The sequence below is a fragment of the Engraulis encrasicolus genome, chromosome 22, assembly GCF_034702125.1.
Source record: "Engraulis encrasicolus isolate BLACKSEA-1 chromosome 22, IST_EnEncr_1.0, whole genome shotgun sequence".
Lineage (NCBI taxonomy): Eukaryota > Metazoa > Chordata > Actinopteri > Clupeiformes > Engraulidae > Engraulis > Engraulis encrasicolus.
Window position 1 is genome coordinate 51,476,615 of NC_085878.1, and position 24,556 is coordinate 51,501,170.

Consider the following 24,556-nt stretch of genomic DNA (forward strand, 5'->3'; position numbering starts at 1 on the left):
CTTATAGAGAGTGTTGTGGCAGGGCAACACATGCATGAAGGGCAATGAATGCATAAACAGCAAGCATACACCAGCATTTCCTGTGAGGAAATGCAATCTATGATAACTAGTCCCTACAGTTCATTTTATGAAACTTTATGAAGAAAGACCTGGGCGTAGGCTCCGCTCATGAAGTAGGCTAATTGAATGTTCAGTTTAACCTGGCCTGTCTCACATGAGAGTATGCCTATGGCCCAATCAGATTTTTTGACCCCACCACGAAAATCATGATCTGCATTGCCAATCACAAATAAAGAAAGGTTTAATCTTTCCAACCACTTTTAAAATCTAACCAAGGGTGCTCCATTTGTGCAAAACCAACTATTGACTCATAAAACAATAGGCCTAGTCCAGAAACTCAAGGCTGAAAAACGAATAAGCAGGCACAGTGGGGGGTTTGGGGGGATGTGATATTGGTAGCAAGAATTCTAACCAAGCCAGGGGGGGTCTCCCCGACGAGATTTTTTTTCGTATTGCATCCACCACGCATTTGAAAATACAATCCAAATGTTTGTGTTGTTAGTAATACCGCAGCACACACAAATAGGCTACTCTGTAGCGACCAAGGATCACTGAACAACCACCTACGTTACTCCGTGGTTGACACAGCTGTGTCAATTATAGGGGACCAATACCCCGGTGCCCTTACCTTGAGTTGTCTTGACCGCAGAATGTATCCCAACCAAGTTCCCAAATTCCAATGTGTAATCCATATAATAGCAAGAAAGTGGGCTACAAGCTATCCCAGCGCACTTGTGTGACTCGTGTTATCCGAAATATTGGTCATATGCATATGCATATGCACATTGTTCATTCGTTTCTTCTTGCGTTTGTCCACATTCAAAACAGTTCCGTGTCGAAAAAAGGTGCGTTATTGAACAATCGACGTTTGCCCAGTGCTTGTTACAGCACATGGATAATGCTTCACGGATGTTTTTGAAAACATAACACTGTAGCATCTCGCTGTCTGTGCGATGTCAACTGGCCTGGGACAGTTTGGTTGCAGTACAGAGAGTAGCCTAATATGTCGCCTTCAAGATTAACTTTTATTTTAAAAGCAACTGTCTTGAGCCAAAAATGTAATATAAACTGGCGTCTGCTGCGCAACATCCAGTGAGAGATTATGTAGCTGCATCTTCAATTTGTATTTGCGCTGGATTTGACGGTTGAACAAATTGGAAGGGGGGCCCCCTCGAGATGGGGGTACTTTGACTACATTTGTCGTTGCACCTTTTGGCAATTGACATTTTCACGTCGCTGTCGCTGATGCAAACCTATTGGAAGGGGGCCCCCCTCGAGCAGGGGGCATTAGGGAGGCGCTGTTGCTTCCCTCGCAGCAGAGCCCTTCATAAAGATGGCATTGCCTTATTATAAAGCTATTTCAAATCGTCGTTGCTGTTGGGTCCATAACCTGTCGTCCTTGGGGGCCCCACCTACTCGGGGGCCCTAGGCAACTGCCTACATTGCGTACCTTAACGCAACGGGCCTGTGTGCAGCTGGAATACCACACACATAAACAGTATGTTAGGATGCTCTCTATGGAGCTCCGGTAGAAGGCCACCAGTAGACTTTGGGGTAGATGGTTAGCCCGTAAGACCCTAAGGAAGTACAGTCTCTGTTGTGCCTTCTTGATGGTGGCAGTGGTGTTGGTGTTCCAAGTAAGGTCGTCGCTCAGATGCACGCCCAGGAAGCGGAAATCAGAGACCCTCTTCAAACAGGCCCCATCGATGACCAGCGGTTGAATGTTATCCTTTGTCCTCCTGTAGTCCACTATCAACTCCTTTGTTTTTGTGATGTTTAGGAACAGGTTGTTCTCCTAGTCGTGAGTGTATAGGGTGTACAGGAGTGGGCTTAGCACACAACCTTGGGGGGACCCTGTGCTGGTGTTTATGGCTGAGGACAGGTGGGAGCCAGCTCTTACCCTCTGGGAGCGGCCTGTCAGAAAGTCCAGGATCCACCGACAGATGGAGTGTGACAGCCCCAGTTGTGAATATGTTAAAAGTATCTCTGAGATGTAATTCAGAGTGGGGGCTCAAGAGTAGAATAATCAGCAGTCATCGTTAAACAATGCAGGTTACCCCGGACCTCCGCTAAAAGTGAGTGACGTATCCCTAGACCTGAAGTGTTATTGTAGTTCCAGCAGGGTTGCTACACGTGGGGACTTTCGTCCGGGATTGAAGTTGATTGCTGTGCTTAAAGGTAAATGTGAATTTAATATTCTGCAATGGGAATTTAATATTTTTGATATTTAATGGGTTAATGTTGTTACACCCAATTCGAATGAAACGTGTAAATGCTTGCCTTAAAATCATTCCTCATCCCATTGGCATTTTTTAATTAAGATTTTTAGAGATAGAGAGAAAATATCCCCTGTTTGTATACTATACCTGTCTGTAAATAGCCTACTGTGATACACAGTATATCCCTTTAATGTCTGCACTGAAGAGAGTGCTTGTCATCTCAGTATGATTAGGCTTATATAGTGTAAATTATACAGAGGGAGGAAAAAGTTAGTTCACCCTTTCTTACGTTTCAGTCTAAATTGGTCATAAAATATGGTCTGATCTTGGTCTGTTTTAACTAATACCACCCAAACAATGTCATGTTATCATATTTTTGTTGGCCATACGATGTAAACATTCACAGGACAGTGAGGAAGAAGTAATTGCACCAGGGTTCCCACTCTTTTTCAAAAATCATTTTCCAGGATATTTCCAGGACATTTCCAGGACTATTTTTGGATAATTCAGGACGGATATTTCATCCGTCGGACCCACAATTTGGACATACACAGCGACACACAATGCATTTTAGAGACAATGTGACTTTAAGCTTGAAATTAGGGATGCAAGATGTCAAAAATTTCGGCCGATACCGACATCCGATATTGATATTGCGGTTTTGGCCGATAACCGATATTAACCGATACCGATGTTTTTCTTTTCTTTTTCTTTTTTTACAGAGATGACATAATACAGAGATTTTTTGAATGTCCTCTTATTTCCAAAAACACTTTTTAACTCCATGTGATAAAAACTAGAAGACAAACAATGAAAGTCACCGTCAAGTCCAATCTATTAGAACCGTATCATATAAAAAAAAAACATCGGCGTTAACATCAGCCCAGTTTTACCCATCGGACCGATGTCCGATGTGTTGAGAAATGTCAAATATCGGCCGATACCGATACATCTGGCCGATACATCGTACATCCCTAGTTGAAATGAGTTGTAATGAATGAGTACAGTGTGTTAGGGAAGAGGGTACGTCCAAAGACGTCATAAGAGCATAGTATGGCATGGCCGCAAGGAGAGTCACTTTCTTCTTCTGCAGTTAGTACAAAGGAGACTAGTGATACGAGGGATTGACGACACTGAGAACTGGATCTCCTCTCTTGACCAATTTTGCGAAGTTACAGAGTTCAGATTTTATCCATTATGGCGTTGCATCCACTGACCATGAGCACAGTGTCTTTAAGCAATGTCCTCGGACTACACCTAACCCAATGCATTTTCCATTGAGTGATACTTCTTATCCAATTGTTACGTTATTTGCTGAGTACTGGCAAAGCCACTACCGCCAGGGCTGGAGTGTGGAACAGATCATAGGACATAGTGAATTTGTGACAGCTGTAATTTAACCACAAACTGAACATTGATGACAGGACATCCTATGGTGACCAGGCCGGAACAAGCAGCAGCTCCTCGCACCCACAATGCAATTCAAATTGTGGAGTTTCCAGTGTCACAATTTTTATAGATCATGGCCTTGCATCCACTGCGCATAGTGTCCCCGGGCTACGCCCCCGTAGGCCTACTACACCGTGGCCAATGCAATTTCCTGCGAATAAGCGTTCTTATCCATTCTATGTTCTTTGTCCAAAGGTATTGACCTGGGTTGCGGTTGAAGATCACCAGCTGTCCCACTAGTAGGAATCTGCTGGAGCTTGGCGACCACACCCCTATGTCAAATTTCGCAAGCCCAGCACGTGCAGCCTCTGTTCAATTGAAATGCTTTCTGATCGTTTATTCGGAATTAAAAGAAAGTGCAATGTAAACTCACATTAATGTCACATTAATACCTTAATAGTCTCTCTCTTATCGCAATAAATTAGTGTACTTGGATTTAAATGCATTCTCCACAAGACTTGACTTTGACTTTTTTGCTCACCAACCATTGTGGCCAGTGGTTTCTGTCTTTCTGCAAGCCAGTTTTGTTGCCAGTTTCTTTTTCTCTGGAATATTCTTGCATACAAACAATTGATGCGACTACTGTGATTTGTCACACCAAAGATCAAACTAGCTTTCAAAGTGGCTAGTGAGAAAGCTCTGATCTCCAAAAAAGATAGCCAGTACAATGTTTTGTAAGGAAGTGCTAGCACTGCCTATTTGTAGGCCTATTATGACCGTAAGCAGGTTTTCGAGAGATATATAACGCCATGATATCAGCTAGCGACTTTTCAGCAAGCCAACTAGCAACTTCTAGCGACTTTTGGCAACACTGAGTCAAAGAATATGACTGTGTATGAGTGCAATCAAAGATGGCAACCTGACCAAACTGTGTGTGTGTGTGTGTGTGTGTGGACAATAATGTATTCAATAGGTGGATATAAATTGAATTGTCATGTCTAGACTCGGAGAAGAGTAAAAATTATACCACAAACAAAATCGGGAAAAAGTTGAAGGAAAAAAAAATCCAGGACAAATTTTTTTTTTCCAGGACATTTGGTGAATTTCAAGGACTTTCAAGGACTTGAAAACACATCTCTAAATTTCCAGGTTTTCCAGGTTTTCCAGGACGTGTGGGAACCCTGTTGCACTCTTGCATTCAAGGGGTGGTTGACCCTCTTTTAGCGGCAATAACCTTAACCAGCTATTTCCTGTTCTTAGCTTTGCTGAGGTCATGCCATGTCACCTCAAATGGGTTTATGTCAGGGCTTATGACTGTGTATTGCATTGATCTGAAGCCATTCTAACATTGATTTGCAATTGAAATATGGGTCATTGTCACCCATGAGTCAGCACCCCTCTTCTGTGCTTCAACTGTGCGACACACAGTCTGCAAAATATGTCAATAAACTTGTGAGTTCATTGTTTCCCTGATGATAGCAAACAGACCAGGCCCTGAGGTGCCAAGCTACCCCCATATGATAATGCTACCACCGGCAGTCGGGAAGTGGTTTATTCCAATTTCCCGCCACACATGACACTGTGTATTCCCCAAACAATTCACTTTTAGTTTCAAGTGTGGTATTTTAGAATATTTTACAATACAATTTAGAATACAACTGACCAAGTCATGAATTCCGATGCTGTTCCAGCCTTGCATTATGGGTAGGAAGGAGATGACGGTGGGGATCACCCAGCAGCCCCCAATCATGAGCACTACACGGACCGGCGTCATTTTGGTCCTGTAGACCAGCGGTCGGCAGCAGATAGCATAGTACCTGCAAAAAGAATTAAATTGTTTCTGTGATCAGTTCAACTGCCTAAGCGAACAAGTAAAACCAGGTATAATATGTAGTACCAATGCTCCAATATGTAGCACTGGGTGGTAGTTTCCTAATCTACCGGTAGGTTGCACAAGCGTCATCTTGTGCAGATGGTTTAGTACCTGCAGAAGTGTTATATTGACATTGGCACCAACCAACTGTCCAAAAAACGGGTAAAACTTGGCTGTGGTTAGTAAGAATTTTAGTCTCACTACCACTTTGGCAGGTAACTTATTCTTGGGTATGATATATCTCCGTAGCATATACTGTATAATGTTTCATAGCAATGATCACTGTGACCGGTGAGCAAAAAGTTAGGCCTATGTCAAGCCCTGGTTATATTTCTATATATTATATTCTATATACATCAACGGACATTTGCCGATCGGCTCAGGCTTACCAACACAGCCTAATAACATGCCAACAACAACTTGCGAATCAAGGAAAAGAGGACTATGGAGGACCCATGCCTATGGAGGAATTGGGAACAGGCGAGGAGGAAGGATTTCCATAACGGACGGGATCGGGAAGTCAAATGAAGGCGGACTTTGCGAGGTGGATGAAAGACGGACAGGCAATTCTACACCATTCGTGAGTTGCAGTTATCATGCCACGAATAGGCCTACTGTCTGTGTGATTTTGCCTTGACTGAACTTTAACACCAGATATCGGTGTTTTTTTGTGACAATGCACCAGCGGCATAAACGCATCTTTTGAACATTGCAAGAAATGCGTCTCCAGGACATCTCGTGCTGTCTTTCAAGATTCCTACATCTATGACGCCAGTCACCGTATCTTTTCCATAGACTCTGGCATAGTGCACAGGAGCACAAACTATCATCTGCCACTACTGGACTGGACTGGACTGGACACACACACACACACACACACACACACACACACACACACACACACACACACACACACACACACACACACACACACACACACACACAGAAGCCATCAATCAAAAGCCAAATTTCTAATATGACAACATATTAGACAATAAAGCTTTTTGAATCTTGAATATTGAATATCTTATAGTCAACAAAAGTAATATGAGTTGGACCTAGACACAGAATAGGGCATCACATTCCTCAGCCCTCAGCCCTGCTTCGTCTCAGGGTTGTGTGTTGAGCCCTCTAATGTACAGTACACCCTCTACAACAGTGATTCTCAACCCTTAGAGCACTTGACCTCATCATAAGCTTGCCAACGCCCCCTTGACCTCACCATAAACCTCCATACACCCCTTGACATAATAATAAGCCTGTCAATACAACATTCACCAAAGACGTCACTCTTTTGCCAAACGCTGAATGAGACATTCAAGTATGTAAGCACAAACCGAAAGGAGGCTGCACGGATGTGGCTTCATTGTGAGTGCCCTTGAGACGAGAAAAGCCTGGGACTGCAGGACTCAATGTGTTGTCTGAGATACAGAAGGCATTTAGGGACAAAATCCCAGGGCATGTACTGTTCAAGGTTCAGTACACCAGCACTTGGAGGGGCGCTGCTGTGCTAATGCACTGTACCATATATGGGCAAGACTGCCAAGAGGCACCCAGGTTCGAGTCCAGCCTGGGTGCAATTGTGGCGGCTGGGTCTCTCTCTCCCAGCCATTTCCTGTCATCTCTTCACTATCCTATCTGGTACACTCTAAGAGGGAATGTGCCATTTTTTGACACATACTACAATGTGTTAATATGGTTTTTAACACATAGTGTGTGGAATGTGACACACCATGTGTATTATTCAGTTAAATAGGCCTACTGTATCAGACACATTTTGTGTTAAAACTGCACATTAATTATTCTTATTTTAGATTTATTTTAAATTGACTACGTAGCCAATTACTCATCACAAACCAGGAATGTGGCTTGAATATGATTCAAAACATATTTCTTTCACTAATTCCTTGTCATTACACTGTTATTTATCCTTTCTTACACAAATATGACACATATAACAAACGACACAAACATGTGTCGTCCCTGAGCACACACATTCAAATGTGTAGTCCCTGAGCAAACACAGTTTGTGTCATTTTTGACTCTGTACTTCTTATTATAACAAAGGCCCCTAAGGAAGATCACCAGCACTTGTAGAAGCAGTTATCTAAAAAACAGTACCCCAAAACGGGAAAAAACTTGCCTAAAATGATATTTTACTTTCCAGTGGCATCCAGTGCTTTGCTAAAGGTTATGAAGTGTGAAGTGTGATTCTTTCATTTAAGTGGCCAAGCCCAAGGGTTAGCCTTTTCAGAAAAAAAAACATAGATAGCACACAGATGCACACAGGGACACTAGGGCTGTCAAACGATTAATTTTTTTGATCGCGATTAATCTCATAAAAATATGGAAGTTAATCGCGATTAATCGTTATTTATTTTACATTTTTTAAATGGTTAGTTTGCAATTCAAGATAGTTGAAACCATTAATGCACAGTATTTCTGATCACTATGTCTTCTTTGGCATAAAACAAGGATCGAGACAAAGACTGATTTGTTTTTTCTTTCAGGCCATTCATTTATTTTTTTCCAATACTTCTTAGTTCTTAGAACTCAATATCATCTTAAACATTAATGTTAATTAAAAAAAATCATACATAAAAGTAATTCTTCACCTATAAGGATAAGAGTTTAGTCAAGTAGTTGCCAATAACTGACACATAACTGTCAAATAATTGCAAAGCTGTAACAATGTTTTACATTTTTCAGAACTGCCCCACACAGTTTCCCCAATTTTTAAATGGCAGTAGCGCATGTCTTGCGCAAACACCTCAAAAAGAGAAGAAGTAGGGGACAACGCCCCCTTAGGAGACCCAACTTGAGCACACGCTTTTGCATTGAGTGGGCGTGGTTTGCGATATCTTTGTTTGATTCAGTATTTTTGACGCGACCTGTGAAGCGACCACAAAATGCGGAAGTAGCCACTTTGCGTCTTTGTGTCGAGGCGTGCGAGTTGAGTTTGTGTTGTTATCAGCGAACTATCAGCGAGCTATTTCATCATGGCTAGTGAGAAGTTGAATCGTGACGAAGTTCTGAGCATGTTATTTGCCTATTCTGACTCTGAAGGACAGTTTTTATCTCACGAGGATGATAATGATCGGACGAGCACTCTTTGTTAGCTTGCGCTCCCTCCATTCAGCCCCCGGTGATGCGGCACCTATCCGGACGCAAACGCAATAATCCTGGGATCAGACAAACACTGTTCACCAAGCAGCACACACACACTCATTCTGTCCCTCTTTCTGACTTCTACTGGGTGGATGGCAGCGGCGAACGTGGCCATATCTCCGTATGGAGAGAACGCACGGTGAAGAGAAGACGCATAGGCAACCCTAAAACTACATTAATATTTTAGACTCGTTGGCAATCAGACTGGTCACAGTGTTTTGACTGTCTTTGTAAGAGTTATACAAATCAGTAAAACAGCAAATAAAGACGAAAGAGGTGGCGATATATTTCTCTCAAATGGGGGAGAGGGTGGAAGGGCGCTGCGCTCTCCACGCGAGGGGGCAGGGATTGTGTTCCTGATCGGCTTCAGGTGTCAGGCTATAACGTTGTTACAACGTAATTACGTTGGACACAATACTAAGGACATAATACTTATGATGTCATACCCATTATGTTGACAGTTTGCCCATTAGTTTTGTGAAATGTAAGTGACAAACTGTAGAAGTCACTGAGCTAGACTGTGCCATAATCAACCATGTTACTGCCCAGACAGTGCTAAGCTGACTACTAACAGAGGAGTTGTATATGGACGGTAGAAGTGGGGAGATTCTGGCGAAGTGTGATCGCGATTAAAAAAAAATATTCGCGATCAAGAATGTTATTAATCTAATCGCGATTAACGCGTTAATATTGACAGCCCACACAAGCTATTTCTTCTGATGCAGAAGCTTAGTATAGGGTAATGACAATAGGAAAGGCCTGGAGGATATAATGGGAGAGGAGAGGAGAGGAGAGGAGAGGAGAGGAGAGGAGAGGAGAGGAAAAGAGAGGGAGCAGAGTGGGCAATGAGGGGTATGGTGGGGCGGGGGAAGGGGAGGATATCTTCCGATTTGTGCACAGAAAACATTTTATTAATGTAATCTGTTTAGTATCTGTTTACATAACAGTATCAGAAATGTATTAATGTGACAAACAGTACGTAACAGTATCTGTTTTCATTGAACTGACAAAAGAACAGGACACCCCGACAGCTTTTTTGTGCCTGCGCAGGACCATTCCTTCATGTAAAAGAACTACTGAGGAGATGGAGGCGAAAAAATGTTGTGGAAGATAGGATCAGAGACAGAGAGAGAGAGGTTGAAGGAGAGAGACACAGGTTCATACACAGCACAGACTTAGAGTATATGCACACACAGAGACACTAGGTTGGATGTTGCAAATATCTGTAGCTAATACGCTACAAGATACAGGGGTCACGACATGTATCGTAAAGAGGCCCAATAAGATATATTGTCATGGCAATTTTTTGCACACACTACATCTCCACCACCCGCCTGCCGAGACTGCCCAAGACACAGACAGGCAAGCAGACAGGTAGGCATGCAGGCATGCACGCCTGCACGCACACACACACGCATGCACACACACACGCACACACAATCATTCAAACACAATCTGGAAAACAGTCACAGATACAGAATTAAATACACATACAAACACACACAAAATGTCAAGATTGTCAAGATGCAGTAACTGATTCATGATGAAAAGGGTCCAGTGACTCAGATTCTGTGGGATGATGTCCAGTTGCCATGACAGCACTGACATCAGCAATCCAAAGTGTGATGACTGTGTGTGTGTGTGTGTGTGTGTGTGTGTGTGTGTGTGTGTGTGTGTGTGTGTGTGTGTGTGTGTGTGCCACCTGTTTGTGAAATGTCACCTGGTCCAGCTTTCCATTGAAATCACCAGTGGCAAATTTGAAAGCAGGTTCGCCTAAATACCTTTTCAAATTGGGCCTTTGATGCACCTGAGGGAATGCAGGTGCATGGACTAAATACGTACACTGTAAAAATAGCTGTTAATTTAGGGCAATTCAGCAACAGCATTCTACTGTCTTTTGAAAAAACAGACAACTACTGTGAAAATATTACTTTGAGTCACGTATTGAGCATAAACAGTAAGTACTGGACAATAGCGGCATTGGCCGTTGTGGAAGCAACCAAGTTATTTTAGGGCAGCACCATTGAAACCCATTCATCCTCCATTTGTCCGTGGTCGCCATCAAGCTGCTACCACCTGAAAAACTCTCACTGATTAAAGATTCTCCGATACTATCAAGCATGAGACAATTTCTAAGGAAACTACAATACTTTAAAAGTGATTGATGCAGCACAGTATGAGTAGCACATTCATTTTGATAGTGATGAAAGTGTAAATGGCTGAAACATTTTAAGAACTTGTAACACTCTTGCAACAAGCAGTCCCATATAAACCAATCTGCTAATCAGTGTCTGGCCTCACCTGAGTACTAAGGGCTGTTATGTCATTATTCAATTATGGCCTTCACCTGCCAAATGCCTGATGACTCTGGTCACATGGTACTCTTGCACCTGTATATAAATCTGGACCATGGAGGTAGTATAAGAACTGTAGAGAGTGAATAAGTCCCGCCTCCAGTCATTTCAATGGGAAATGCTAGTGAATTCAGCCAAAATTGAACGAATTTTTCAGCTTCAAAGATGGAGTCGTTTCCGCCACCAGTTTACTCAGCCAATTACGTGCCACGTTAATGACTGACTTACGATTGACCAGAAAGATATATGGAAGACGGGCATTGGATGCATGGAGGTGCCCAACCACACACCTGTATAGGTATGTGTGCCCAACACTAAACTCGCGCACCCACCAATCGCGTCCACCCTCTTTGAGCGAAGTGGTGGCGGAATTGCGACAAGCTAGCTTACAGGCTTGCATACTTTCCTCTTTGTGAAAGCTTGCTTTGTGGCACTTACTGTGTGTGGCATAATTTGTGGCATTGTTGCATATAATGGGCTTGCTGCAAATTAGGCATTGCTTTGAGAGCTAGCTTGTAGTGCTGCTTGTTTGCTATGCTACTTGGTGCAAATTACGACTGGCCAATGCTATTGTCATCATTGGCTCACCAAGAGCTGATACATTAAAAAGCCCACCTCACACACTCCCATTGTCATTGTAACATAACACTGCGTACACTGAAATTGTATTCATGCAACACACATTCAAAGGACCACTGCAAACCAGCATCTCAATAAAGCATAGTAGCTGCATAGTATCATGCTCAAGGCACTTCAGTCATGGTGAATGATAGGAGGGTGGGAGGTAACATGGCCAGGGTACCAGAGTTATGGAGAATGATGGTTGGGCGAGAAGTTGCCATGGCCATATTCATTAATGCATCTATGACCCAGTAATTGCATGTCATCTCACAGTACATCTTCAACTTTTTAACTGAAGTATACTGTTATTTTACCTATACTACTGTATAAATATTGTAGAGCACTTTTAGTTTATCAATACTAATACTGTGAAAATTCTGTAGAGTACTGTTTTAACAGTTCAATTGCTGCTGAAAAAGTGTTATATACTGTGATACATTAAACAGCACTGAGCTGTATTTGATGTTTGGTGTGAAATAACAGTAGAATTACAGGTAAATATAATTGCCAGTAACTGCCGTTATTTTGCAGGGGAAATTTCTTCCAGTGTGGGAAAAAATGATAGATTCTCCTCTTCCATGGCAGCTATCAAAATGTTTACATGGGAACTCGACCAATTTATCCTTATGTAAATAAAACCTTGCCGTTTGTTCTGCTTGAAGAGGGGGATCTTCTCCATGATCCGCCATTTTGAATTTCCAGAAATAGCCATTTTTAGCCACATTTTTTGACCATACTAGAAAACATTAGTTTATTACTTCCAGTTTCAATGAGCAACATAGTTGCAATACCCTTTTTGACCATTTCCTGCACAGTGTACCTTTAACCCCTTAGCGTAGCACCTATGTTACAACCTTACTGTCACCAAAATTTTAATGTCTATGTCTTAATCTGTTACTTAAGGCTCTCAGCAATGTCATAGCAATGTTGTTATGATGTAGTTGAGTGTTTTCAGCAAATAGTGAATAGGCCCGCCGGCGACACCATCTGCACTATATGCTACGATTATTTTTCCTGTGGGATATCACTACTATGCTTTTGACGCATACTGTAGCAGTACCCTGTTCACTCAACCCGAAAGGGAGCATATTCCATCCGGCTCATCCATTTACATTGGCCACCGTTGTCTGCTCAAATTAAGCACAAAACTTGACCCTTGTCTGCAAAGGTACCCCCAGGGTCCATTCTGGCTTATTTTGAAGGCTACAGACTTGTGTTCCTACCAGGACACTGTGTTCCTCCAACATGCACTGTCTTGCCTTGGCCTCTGCTCACACAAGGTGATCCCAGTCGATACTGTTCGCCATCATTGTCCTCTAATTGTGGACCAAGCTGTCAGCTGCTGCAAGAGGAAGGTCATCCCTCTCAACCTTTAAGAAGGTTTTGCAGAATTTGATCTTCCAATGGAGCTTCCCTTCCTAGACAAAACTAAAACTACTCATCTAAATGCCTCCTTATCTAATCATGTTATGCCTGTACACAGTAGTCTGAGCAAGAGGCTCAAAATTCCTTAATTGGTTATCTAGGGAGTATTAGGATATGGTAGTAGTCAGATATGTGTATATTTGTATAATGCCGCTCTATTATGACAGGTGGACAACAGAAGATTATATCTGTTGTGATATACAATAGCTTAAAGGTGCACTTCATAAAATTTCAGTTTATTTCCAGAATTCATTCTGCTGATTCACAAATGTTACCTTTTTCATGAATAGTTACCACCACCATCAAATTCTAAGTATATATAACGACTGGGAAAATTGCAATTTTCATACATGAAAAGGTGGATCTTCTCCATGTCCTCCATCTTGAATTTCCAGAAATTAACAGCAAAACTTATTGTACTTACTTTGGTCATAGTAGTAAATATTAGTTAATTACTTCAAAGATCCAATTTGGCAATATGCATCACGGTTTCAGTGAGCAACAGTACAGTGAGTACTGTATCTACTATGGTATTATTTTTTCAATTTTAAATGTTTAAGTCATTGGAATATGCCATTATTTGTTATATTTAATTTTACAGGCTCGTGGTGAGGCAGTTATGGGCTTGGTATTCCAAGAAAATGGATCAGTAGCAAACCAGTTTAAGTTCAACCTCGAGGTTGCTGTCAATCAGCCAATGAAAGAGCAAATAAATTACACCTAGACTATCCACTTTCTGTACGTTAGCTCAGCAAGGTTTATCATTTAACATTGTCCTTAAACACCTCCCTAGACTACATGGCATAAAAATGAATTAAAATACATAAAGAAATACTACATCAATGGCAATATTTGTGTCAAAGGCTCCATAAGCCACCATCTTTGTGTAAAAATGGAACACAGAGGTCAATGGGATTAGCCCAACGCTTACTTCCATGGCTGTGGTCTCACCTGTCCAGGGAGATGCAGCAGAGGTGCAGAATGGAGGCGGTTGTCAGCAGGACGTCCAGCGAGGTGCGCACCAGGCAGAAGGTCTCACCGAAGATCCAGTCTTGGTGGATCAGCTCGATGGCACCAAATGGCATCACGAGAACCGACACCAACAGGTCCACAAAGGCCAGCGACACGATGAAGTAGTTGGTTTTTATCTTCCTGTGGAAGACGGGGAGATATGTGGAGAAGAGTCACATGAGGTGAGTGATTTTCTTGTGATCGTGATAGGCTGTGGTATTAGTAGCACAGACAACCGACACGCATGCATGCAAGCACATGTGTGCACAAATACACATGGCCTGAACTGATTTGAACTGCTTGAACTGGTCTAACCCAATTTGAATGATTTAAAGCAGTTTCAGCTGGTCAGGGGTGAGTTTCTCAAAAGAGAAGTTGTTAGCCTGTTAGCAACTTCGGTAGTTGCCAATGGGAAAATGCATTGAAAACAGCAAAGTAGCTACTGTAGTTAGCAACTTCGGTTATGAGAAATTCACCCCTGAACCAGTTAAAACATGTTTGAATCAGCTAGAACCAGATTGAACTGGTTTAAACCGGTTTGAATGGATTGGAAGTTATGTATTTAATACAGACACAGACACAGTGTATTTTATTACCTGAGCTGGCGGTCCTTGCACACAGCCACCATGACCAGCAGGTTGCCCAGTATGCTCATGAGCATGATGAGGGACAGGAAGACGAGGAGAGCCACACGCTCATCATTACTCTGCACACTACTGCTGCTGCAGCCGTCAACAGAAGGGAAGGAGGTAGACGAGAAAGAGAAAGAGAAAGAGAAAGAGAGAAGGAGAAGGTGAGAAAGAACAGGAAGGGAGGAGACAATATGTGTGTGTGTGTGACAGAGAGAGAGAGAGAGAGAGAGAGAGAGAGAGAGAGAGAGAGAGAGAGAGAGAGAGAGAGAGAGAGAGAGAGAAAGAAAGGGTAAAAAGGTGATACAGTTAACATTACATTACATTTAGCAGACACCTTTATCCAAAACGACTTACAAAGACGACATGCTGTGCACATACTGATGTTGATAAGGGGGTGGGCAGCAAGAGACAATTTGAGAGTGAAAGAAGGGGGCAATGTAAGAACCGAGGGACAATGCCAGAAATAAGCATTTTTCTGTCCATCTCTGTGTCTGTTCGCCTGTATGTTTCCTTCTGACATTGTTGATATAGAATACACATAAGTATATTATTTTTCTTTGTTTCTGCATGTCCATCCCCAACAGTGTCTTCCTCAGCCCCTGAACAGCTATGGCATACTCTCCATCCAAGTCGCTCATCCCCTTTTTAAAGCATTCTGTCATTCATTTCCAAACACATCAAGGTTTTCTTGTCAGGACAGCTGGTGATATTTGGGTGTTCATTTTGTTTGCATTCTACACAACATTGCTATCTCGCATGAAGAGATGTTACCCTATTGCATGAACAACCTTTTAAACATCATATATTTTTTAAATGTGTTTTTTAGACTTGAAAGTGGTTAAATAATACAAATTTAAACAAAAATCTAAAAAAAAATGTTGGGGAGGTAGTTGGTAATTTGTTGCCATATGGCAACAACGCGGGTTCGATGAACATGCTGAAATCAATTTTCTTTTAAAAACATGATCTTATTGAAGGAAATTGTAAACAATTGTTACATTATAATGTTACAATGTGCAATATAGTTTATTTGAAGTAAAATACATTTAGTTGTATTCATATTTTACCAGGAATAACTCAATGAGAGCCCTGCCCTACATAACTCAATGGCAGCCCATTGGAAGGAGTGTCACTGTATGCATGTGAAAATTAATCTCTTTGTTAATATTATATCATACAACTTATGAATTGAGGTATACAAATAGCATAATATTAAGAAGGTTCATGTTTTCAAGTTAAAATTATATAATAAGTGCAAATAGAGCACTATGTAACTCAATGGGAGCCCTGCCTTATGTAACTCAATGGGAGCCCATTGGGATTCATGTATAGAAGGAGTGTCACTGTATGCATGTTGTTGCCATATGGCAACAAATTAATTTTCGCCTTTTATAGATAAAGTATAACTTTATATTTGGATTAAATGATGAAAAATGAAAGTTTACACATCCTAGATTAATGTTGAATTTTATTATAATGAAAATATGTCTTGAAGTTTGAAAACTAACTATGTAAAGATTCCCACTATGACGTGACCTTCATAGTGTGGCACATCCACATGAAAGTGGTGGGAAAACAGGATTTCCTAATAAGGTAATGTCTTCAAACTGATAAATATTTCAAAATTAAAGTCCCATGTTCACTCACAATGGGAAAAGTGGAGGATATTTGTTATACTCTATTTTAAAAAACCCAAAAAAGAATTTGTTGCCATATGGCAACGCCATGCAATAGAGGGATAAGGTTACACAGAAAATTACCAATGACTGATAACACACACGCAGCCAGACGGAAAGCAACAAACAGAGCCAAAGTCCCTTACATTGGCCATGGACTTCCAAATGAAACTCTTTATTGGGGCTTGTTGCTAATTTGAACTGAGGCCCGACTGACTCTGTGAACCTCCAGACTCAAGCCAAGGAAAGATAAAAGGAAAAACAAAACAAGTTTTCAGTAGACTCTGCCAACATCACAGAAGTCTCATTTAACTGATAATCCCATAGCAACCGTGTGGGCCATTGAGGATGAAAATAGCGAACGGTGTCCAGTGAGCTGTGTGTGTGTGTGTGTGTGTGTGTGTGTGTGTGTGTGTGTGTGTGTGTGTGTGTGTGTGTGTGTGTGTGTGTGTGTGTAGGAACAGGAGAAGGGTCGAGAAAGATGTTAATTTCATTCTTCGAAAGATGGCAGTTCAGTGTAGTTGGAACTTGTCAAAAATTTGAGTTCTCCATTATAATGTCATAAGGACTTTACGGGATTTTTAAGTGTTCTATGGGATCTGTAGATTGTTGGAGTAAAATTCTAGAAGAATTTTCTAGGAAAACTGTCATTTTCTTCCCACCGTTTTCCAAAATAACTTCGTTCACACACCTTCAGTGAATCTGCATAAATACCCAAGTCTCTCTTTTTCTCTGTTCACATGCACACTGAAGAAAAGGTTGGAGGAGCACGGAAAAGACGCCAGTGGGCGCAGGCCTGTGCAGTAGAATTAGGTACAAGTGAAACACTTATGGAAGCGTAAAAAGCATGAGATATTTCACATCTAATACAAGGTTGAATTTTACTGGGGAAATGGGATGCAGTTTAGATAACTCACTATAGTTGAGGCATACCAATTCGTTTCACTGGAAAAGAGGCATAGGTGGACCATCATTTGTGATTCTCATGAGGAGTAACGTTCCACCAATTGTCATAAGGGGGGCCTTCGACCAAGAATCAGGTCGATAAGTCGTGTAGCTCAGCTTAGACTTAGCTTAAAATGGGTCTTCACGGGTTACATACTTACTGTATAGGCCAAGCACAGTAAGTCAAAACAGTAAAGTTGTAAGATACTGTATTCCTGATTGGAATTTGATAGCTTTCTATTTTTAATTTAAAATATTCAAGTTCTGCTGTTAGTGAAACATAAACAATTCTTCACATGACAAAGATGTCAAATAAGTCTTGGGAGAAAGAATTGGAAGGGAGATCATTGATCATGACCCGTGTTTCCAGAGACCCCCCAAAAAACCTGAGGTGAGCTGTTGAGCCAGAATATAGCAGATCGTTGAAATGAGTCATCCAAAGCCTGGATAAGTGACTGCGCTATGGATGAATAAGGGCTCACATATGTGGCCAGTCAGAAATAGTTTTGACGCTTTGTTTATTTACATAGCTGTGGGCAGGCTGTAACATGATGTCAGGCAATTAGGCTGGCGGAGCGCATGCCCTCCCCTCCCTGACACTAATTTGGAGTGTGACGGCTGGTGTTATTGGCCACACTGCTTATTTTCTAATGTCAGTCGGGTGGAGAGAGAAGTGGCTCAAACATGACTCTTGTTTAGGCTGGCTTGCCTGCCTGCCTAGGCTGCTCTCTATTCCAATGACACCTGACAGGCTTCACTCACTCTTTAGCTCCTACACACACCTGACCAGGATCCCGTTTCTCAAAAGCATTGTTGCTAAACAGTCAGAAACTTAGTATGTTGCCAGTAGGAAAATGCATTGCAACTAAGTAAGTTGATAACTAAGCTAGCAGTGAAGCTCTCAAGAAACAACACAAGAATTTGCATGACCTAACAGACTGAATGTAGTGCACATATGCTTAACAATGTGCATCGCTTTCACTCACTGATCTTTACAGATCACACACACTCACACTCACACACACACACACACACACACACACACACACACACACACACACACACACACACACACACACACACACACACACACACACACAACAAACAACAAACACACCAGGCTATCCTCACACACACACACACACACACACACACACACACACACACAACACACAACAAACACACCAGGCTATCCTCATGTAAAGGCATATGTATCTTATGCCAGTGCATTCCAAGTTAAGTTGTGGTCCTCAACGGCATGGAAAAGAGCTTTGTCACATGAGGAGGTTCCCGCCGCGTTGCCGAATTCTTGTTGCCACGGCAAATTTCTGTTGCTAAATGTGAAAATGCTCTGCTGTGCCCTGACCAAAACAATGCCTAAACCTAACCTGTCTGTAAAGCATTTCTGCTGCTTTCCTTTTGCCAAGAAAAGCGAAACAAGCAAGAGAAATGGTGAATTTGTTGCGAAATTGTGCCCAGACCAAAATCATCCCTAAACCTATCCTGTCACAGGCCGTCAATATGCAAAGGCATAGTGCACAAATGTGATAGACGGTTCAATTCAGCGTGTTACCCTACTTATTTTTATGATGCCATACTGTATTGCAGACACACACGGACACACACACACACACACACACGCACACGCACACACAAACACACACATCCTCATCATACAAACATACATGCAGTACAAACTATATTATTTTTTATACAAATCTGAGTGTGCCTTATCCATAAATACACAAGAATCTGAATCTTCTAGTCTTTGTGACACACAAGCCTACACAAACAGATACTGTGCATGCGAAAACCCCCCAAGTGTATTTCATCAGCTTTCAGTTATTTCACTTGGGTAGGAAATATGGCGTGAAATTATGTTACATTGAAAGTCTATGTCAATTGTTGCAACATACTTAAATTCAGTGTCCTGTTGATTTTTTTGTGTTGTGTCTGCGTGCCCGTGTGTGCTTCTGGAGACCATTTTCAATAGTCGAGAAGCAGCAGCAGTAGCCGCAGCAGCAGGGGCACCTGGGATGATTTGAGGGCTGTGGTTTAATGGACAGCCCAGTAAACACTCACAGATGGACACCTGAGACACACATGCACACGCACACGCTGGCACGCACGTACACTCAGAAAAAAACACCTAATCTCATTACACAGTATACACACTCTCTCTGCCTGTATACAAACCATAACTCTGAGAACTGGTGTGTGTGTGTGTGTCTGCAAATTGGTCTAGTGCCGTGGTCCACCCTTTCTTACATGGAGTTACTCAAACACAAAACCTGTCCTTCAATCGCAAAGCTCTATCTGTGTGTATGTGTTTTTGGTTTGAATTTATGCAGCTAGTCATTGGGGATGGCTTAGCAACCAATTTGCCAGGCAAAAATTGGCTATATTTACACACAAGCAAGCACGCTCGCGCGCGCACACACATACACATACACACACACACACACACACACACACACACACACACACACACACACACACACACACACACACACACACACACACAGACACAGACACACACACACACACACACACAGACACAGACACACACACACACACACACACACACACATTATCAAGATCGTTTCTCGACGCATTCTAAATCTGCTTGTGTTAATGATGGCAATTACAATGGGTGTGCGGCATGAATTTAGATCAGTTTGAAGGAGCTCACAACTCCGGTCTCAGCATGTATGCCATGTTGGAGACGCACGTGCGTGCGTGCGTGCGTACACACACACACACACACACACACACACACACACACACACACACACACACACACACACACACACACACACACACACCTTTCCCTATTCTCAGATTTAGGATTTAGACAGAGAGAGTGTGTATTCTTTGCCGTGTGTGTTTGATTAGATGTTTTTTCTGTTTGTGCCAAATCTTGATCATATCGATGACGCGGCAGGGGATACAATGGTTCCACAGCTTTGTCAACAGTGCAGTGCCAGACTACACTTTTCAAGTTATAGTAGGCTAGTTATGCCATTATACTATTACAATGGTTTTATAATGTTGCAGTGATTTTTTTGTGCTTTTATGATGGACTGTTTCTTTTGTTCTTGTTCATTTTTTAATTTTCGTGTTTGTCTTGTCCTGCTGTTTCTTGTTTGTCGTGTGGATGGCCAGGTGGCATTCAATTTCCCCCTTGGTAGGCCTACTTCACACACAATTCTAAAAATATTTCTTTACACTATAATACAAACGATGAAAAACATTTAATACCAATTGTACATATCCCAAACTCTCTATATGACTGTACTTCAAGTGTCACTGAAGAATCTTCTGCGTTCAAGCCGACAGAGAAGCCTGCCAGTCCCCCTAATGTCAAACCAACATGAGTTCGCGATGAAAATCTGAGCTTTCAAGAATTTGAAAGTTGGTTCACAATACGAACAGAAAAATTCAATTTTTGCCCTTGACAATGTAGATGTCAACAGGTTCATCCAGGTAACACGCGTTTACATGCTTCAAGGAACCTTCAATTGCAAGAACCCCTAAAAGGTTTCTTCAGCAGCAAAACTGAAGGTTCTTTGAGGAATGGTAACATTTTTACAGTGTAGTCCAATCTCAAATGGTCCGTGGAGGTAAATAAGTGTGCTTATCTACTGTAAAGACTGAAACACACTACCATGTAACACACACATGCTCCTCCAAAAACACAGCTTTACACACACACCCACTTTAATGGCAGCAACTACAACGGGTGCGGAGGCAGAGTTCTCACTTGGTTTGACAAAGCACAGACGTCATGTTGGCCACCATCACGCGTGCGTGCCCACACACACGCACGCACGCGCGCGCACACACACACACACACACACGCACACGCACACACACACACACACAGAGTGAAATGGAACCCCTAAGGTCAAGTGGATTCCGAGCTCAATCACTGCTCAAGTCATAAATCAAATGCATTGGAAATAATTTGTCAGTTTTGAAGCGTCCTGTCTTCTGCCACTGTGTTAATAATTGCTGCTTTGCCAAATCTGAAAATGACTTGGATGAAGATCCATTTGACACACAGAGACAGACACACACACACACACACACACACACACACACACACACACACACACACACACACACACACACACACACACACACACACACACACACACACACACACACACACGCAGCCCAACCTTTAAATCTTTATACCCTTCTGGGGCCCTTCCTATCTTTGTGGGGGCCTTCCATTCATATTAACATTAACAATAAAGAATGCTAAATTGTGCCCAAAACAAAACAATCCCTATAACCTAACCTAACCTGTCAGTGAGGAAATGTTTTTTACACTTTTACTTTTATCAGTAACAACAAAACAAAAGGTGTCAAAACATGGGGGGGTCCATGATTTGGGCCCCACATGGAGCGACGGCCCCAGCATGTGGGTGTGCTCCGATAGCATTGGCCTCACAAAGTAGGATTGGTGTACAAACCCCAACTCCATAGAAGTTGAGACGCAAGGTTAATTGTGAATAATAACAAAATACTGCTTTTTTCAAAAAGTCTGGGTCTGACATTAGTTGGAGAACGATACAAAGAAAATATATCAACCATCAAAACTGACCAAAATTATTGTTTTTGGGGATATTCATGAATATGTAAATCCAATGCGTCTCAAAAGAGTCGGTACGGGGACAATAAAAGGCAGAAAATGTCGAGAAATACTAAAAACAAAACAAAGGACAACACTTAACAGTTAATAGCATTAACCGATGAGATGATTTTATATAAAAAAACAGTGTTGATTCCTATCTTGGACATGATTTCAACAGCTTAAATGGTAGGTGTATTCCTTGTCATGTTTTGCAATGTTTTCCTTTCTGTATTGCTTACAGTGTGGCAGGTCTTGACCAAAAGCCAGCCATTTTATGTCCTGCTGGCCCTTATGTTGGAGTTAAACTGTTAAAACATAGTAGAGAATGCAATTTGTCCTTACTATGTGGCAGTAATCGAAGATCTCCCTTCAAAATATAAAGCACGAGTGGCTTTTCATGCTGTTTAAAACACATTTATTTCATTCAGTACTGTATTCAATTCTACAGGTGAGTTAGAACAGCTTAACCTATGTACTACTACACCCCCATGCCATCATGGAGGCTGACTTTTGAAGTTAGCACTAACACAAGTTGCATGGTCAATTTTCACTGTAGTACAGGATGTGCAAGACTCTATTATTTTCAAAAAGAATTGACTTCTGCAACGTCTGCTGACTTCTGTAAGCAAATTACAGTTTCCCATGTCTCTGGGTCTATTTCAAGTGAGCTCGGGTGGATAGGGGAATGTTAAACCCCTCTACCATTTGCACATGAAGCATCCTTAATATGGTCAAGTTTTAACTAGCTGTAATTCTCGGAGTGCTAGAGTGAAACTACAGCCAATATATATTTCATGATGTTATGAATCTATACAAACAAAAATATGTCTTATATACACTCAATCACTGTAAATCAAGGGAATTCAAAACTTTATGTAATAACTATGGTAATTGTTCCCTCTGCATCTTTAATTTCTGAGTGACTCAGCCTCTCTGTGATTGTCTTATACCTGGACACTCAAATTGTACATCAGTACAATTCATTTTGAAATGTTCTTCCTTTTTGTTTGATCTTATTTGGATGTTTATAACATTTCACTGATCCCCGTCCCAACTTATTTGAGACGTGTTGCAGTTATCAAATTAGAAATGAGTACATATGTCCCCTAAAACAATATTTTTTCTCTGTTTTAACACTTGATATGTGTTAGTGTTAGGAATTTATTGAATGATTTGAAAATGATAGCATTTTGATTTTATTCTCAGTTTACCAAATGTCCCAACTTTACCGGAGTTGGGGTTTGTAGTACACACGCACACACACACACACACACACACACACACACACACACACACACACACACACACACACACACACACACACACACACACACACACACACACACACACACACACACAGATAATCAGACATGCACACACATACACATACACGTGCACACTGGACACACAGTCATGCCCACACACATAGTCCCTCTCCGCACACTGGCACAGTCCTGTACACACATACACATACACATGCATAAATTGTCACACAACTCTCATCTGGTCTGTCAAACACATTTACCTAGATGAGGCCATGGCCTGTTCACCCCGCTCCCTTTCATTTTGTTTACGTTGTCTGTGTGTGTGTGTGTGTGTGTGTGTGTGTGTGTGTGTGTGTGTGTGTGTGTGTGTGTGTGTGTGTGAGAGTGTGTATTTTTAGGTTATCATGCATAAATGTTTCTTTGTTCATCTGTGCTCGATATCGGGTAAATAAAGGTGAGAAATGCTGTGTGTGTGTGTGTGTGTGTGTGTGTGTGTGTGTGTGTGTGTGTGTGTGTGTGTGTGTGTGTGTGTGTGTGTGTGTGTGTGTGTGTGTGTGTGTGTGTGTGTGTGTGTGTGTGTGTGTGTGTGTGTGCGTGCGCGCGCACGCGAGTGTGTGTGTGTTTGTATGCAAGTATATTTAATTGCATTGGCTGGTGTGGAGATACAGTAGTTTCTTCACTTCATTCACTGGACTCCAGAACTGGGGGCAAATTTATCGTGCGAGTGGAAGACAATATGAAATTGCAGATACTATTGACAGCGCAGTATAGCTTCATTTGTATTGCAATGGAGCGTGTCCATATGTTACCTGACAGTGTGAATGCCTGTGTTTTTCTTGATTTTACTCATTTTTAAACACCGTCCCCTCTCTGTGACAAGCGCTGTAACACAGCAATTCTTTTAATGCAGGACTCTGATATCTCTGGGTATCAGGCAGAAATAGATAGGGAGGTGAGGTGGTCCACATATAAATAGCCACATATACAAGTAGCCACATACAGCCACATACAAATACCTAGGCGTTTTATTTGACTCTGACCTAAAATGGGGCCGGCAGGTAGAGTTTTTATGTTCAAGGATCAGTCAGTGTCTTCATTTTTTGAAAAGGCTGAGAGTGTTTGGCATCGACAAAGACATAATGATGGCTTTTCACAGAGCATCAATTGAATCCATTATTAGATATGGCATCACAGTATGGTTTGGGAACTTGTCTGTTAAATTCAAGAGTTGAAAGAGTTATGGTATGATATAATTTTGTGTATATGTGCATGTTTG

At 41.7% G+C, this 24,556-nt stretch overlaps 1 protein-coding gene across 2 annotated transcripts in view; it reads right to left on the minus strand.

The window, feature by feature from the left end:
- The window catches only part of htr4 (5-hydroxytryptamine receptor 4), a 97,987-nt gene that overhangs the window by 24,070 nt on the left and 49,361 nt on the right, over positions 1-24,556 (minus strand). For both annotated transcript variants that reach the window (XM_063188680.1, XM_063188682.1), the window contains exons 3-5: positions 14,717-14,842; positions 14,061-14,261; positions 5,332-5,485 (exon numbers count right to left, since the gene is read on the minus strand). In XM_063188680.1, the coding sequence (XP_063044750.1) occupies positions 5,332-5,485; positions 14,061-14,261; positions 14,717-14,842 (481 nt within the window). The remainder of the gene's footprint in view (positions 1-5,331; positions 5,486-14,060; positions 14,262-14,716; positions 14,843-24,556) is intronic.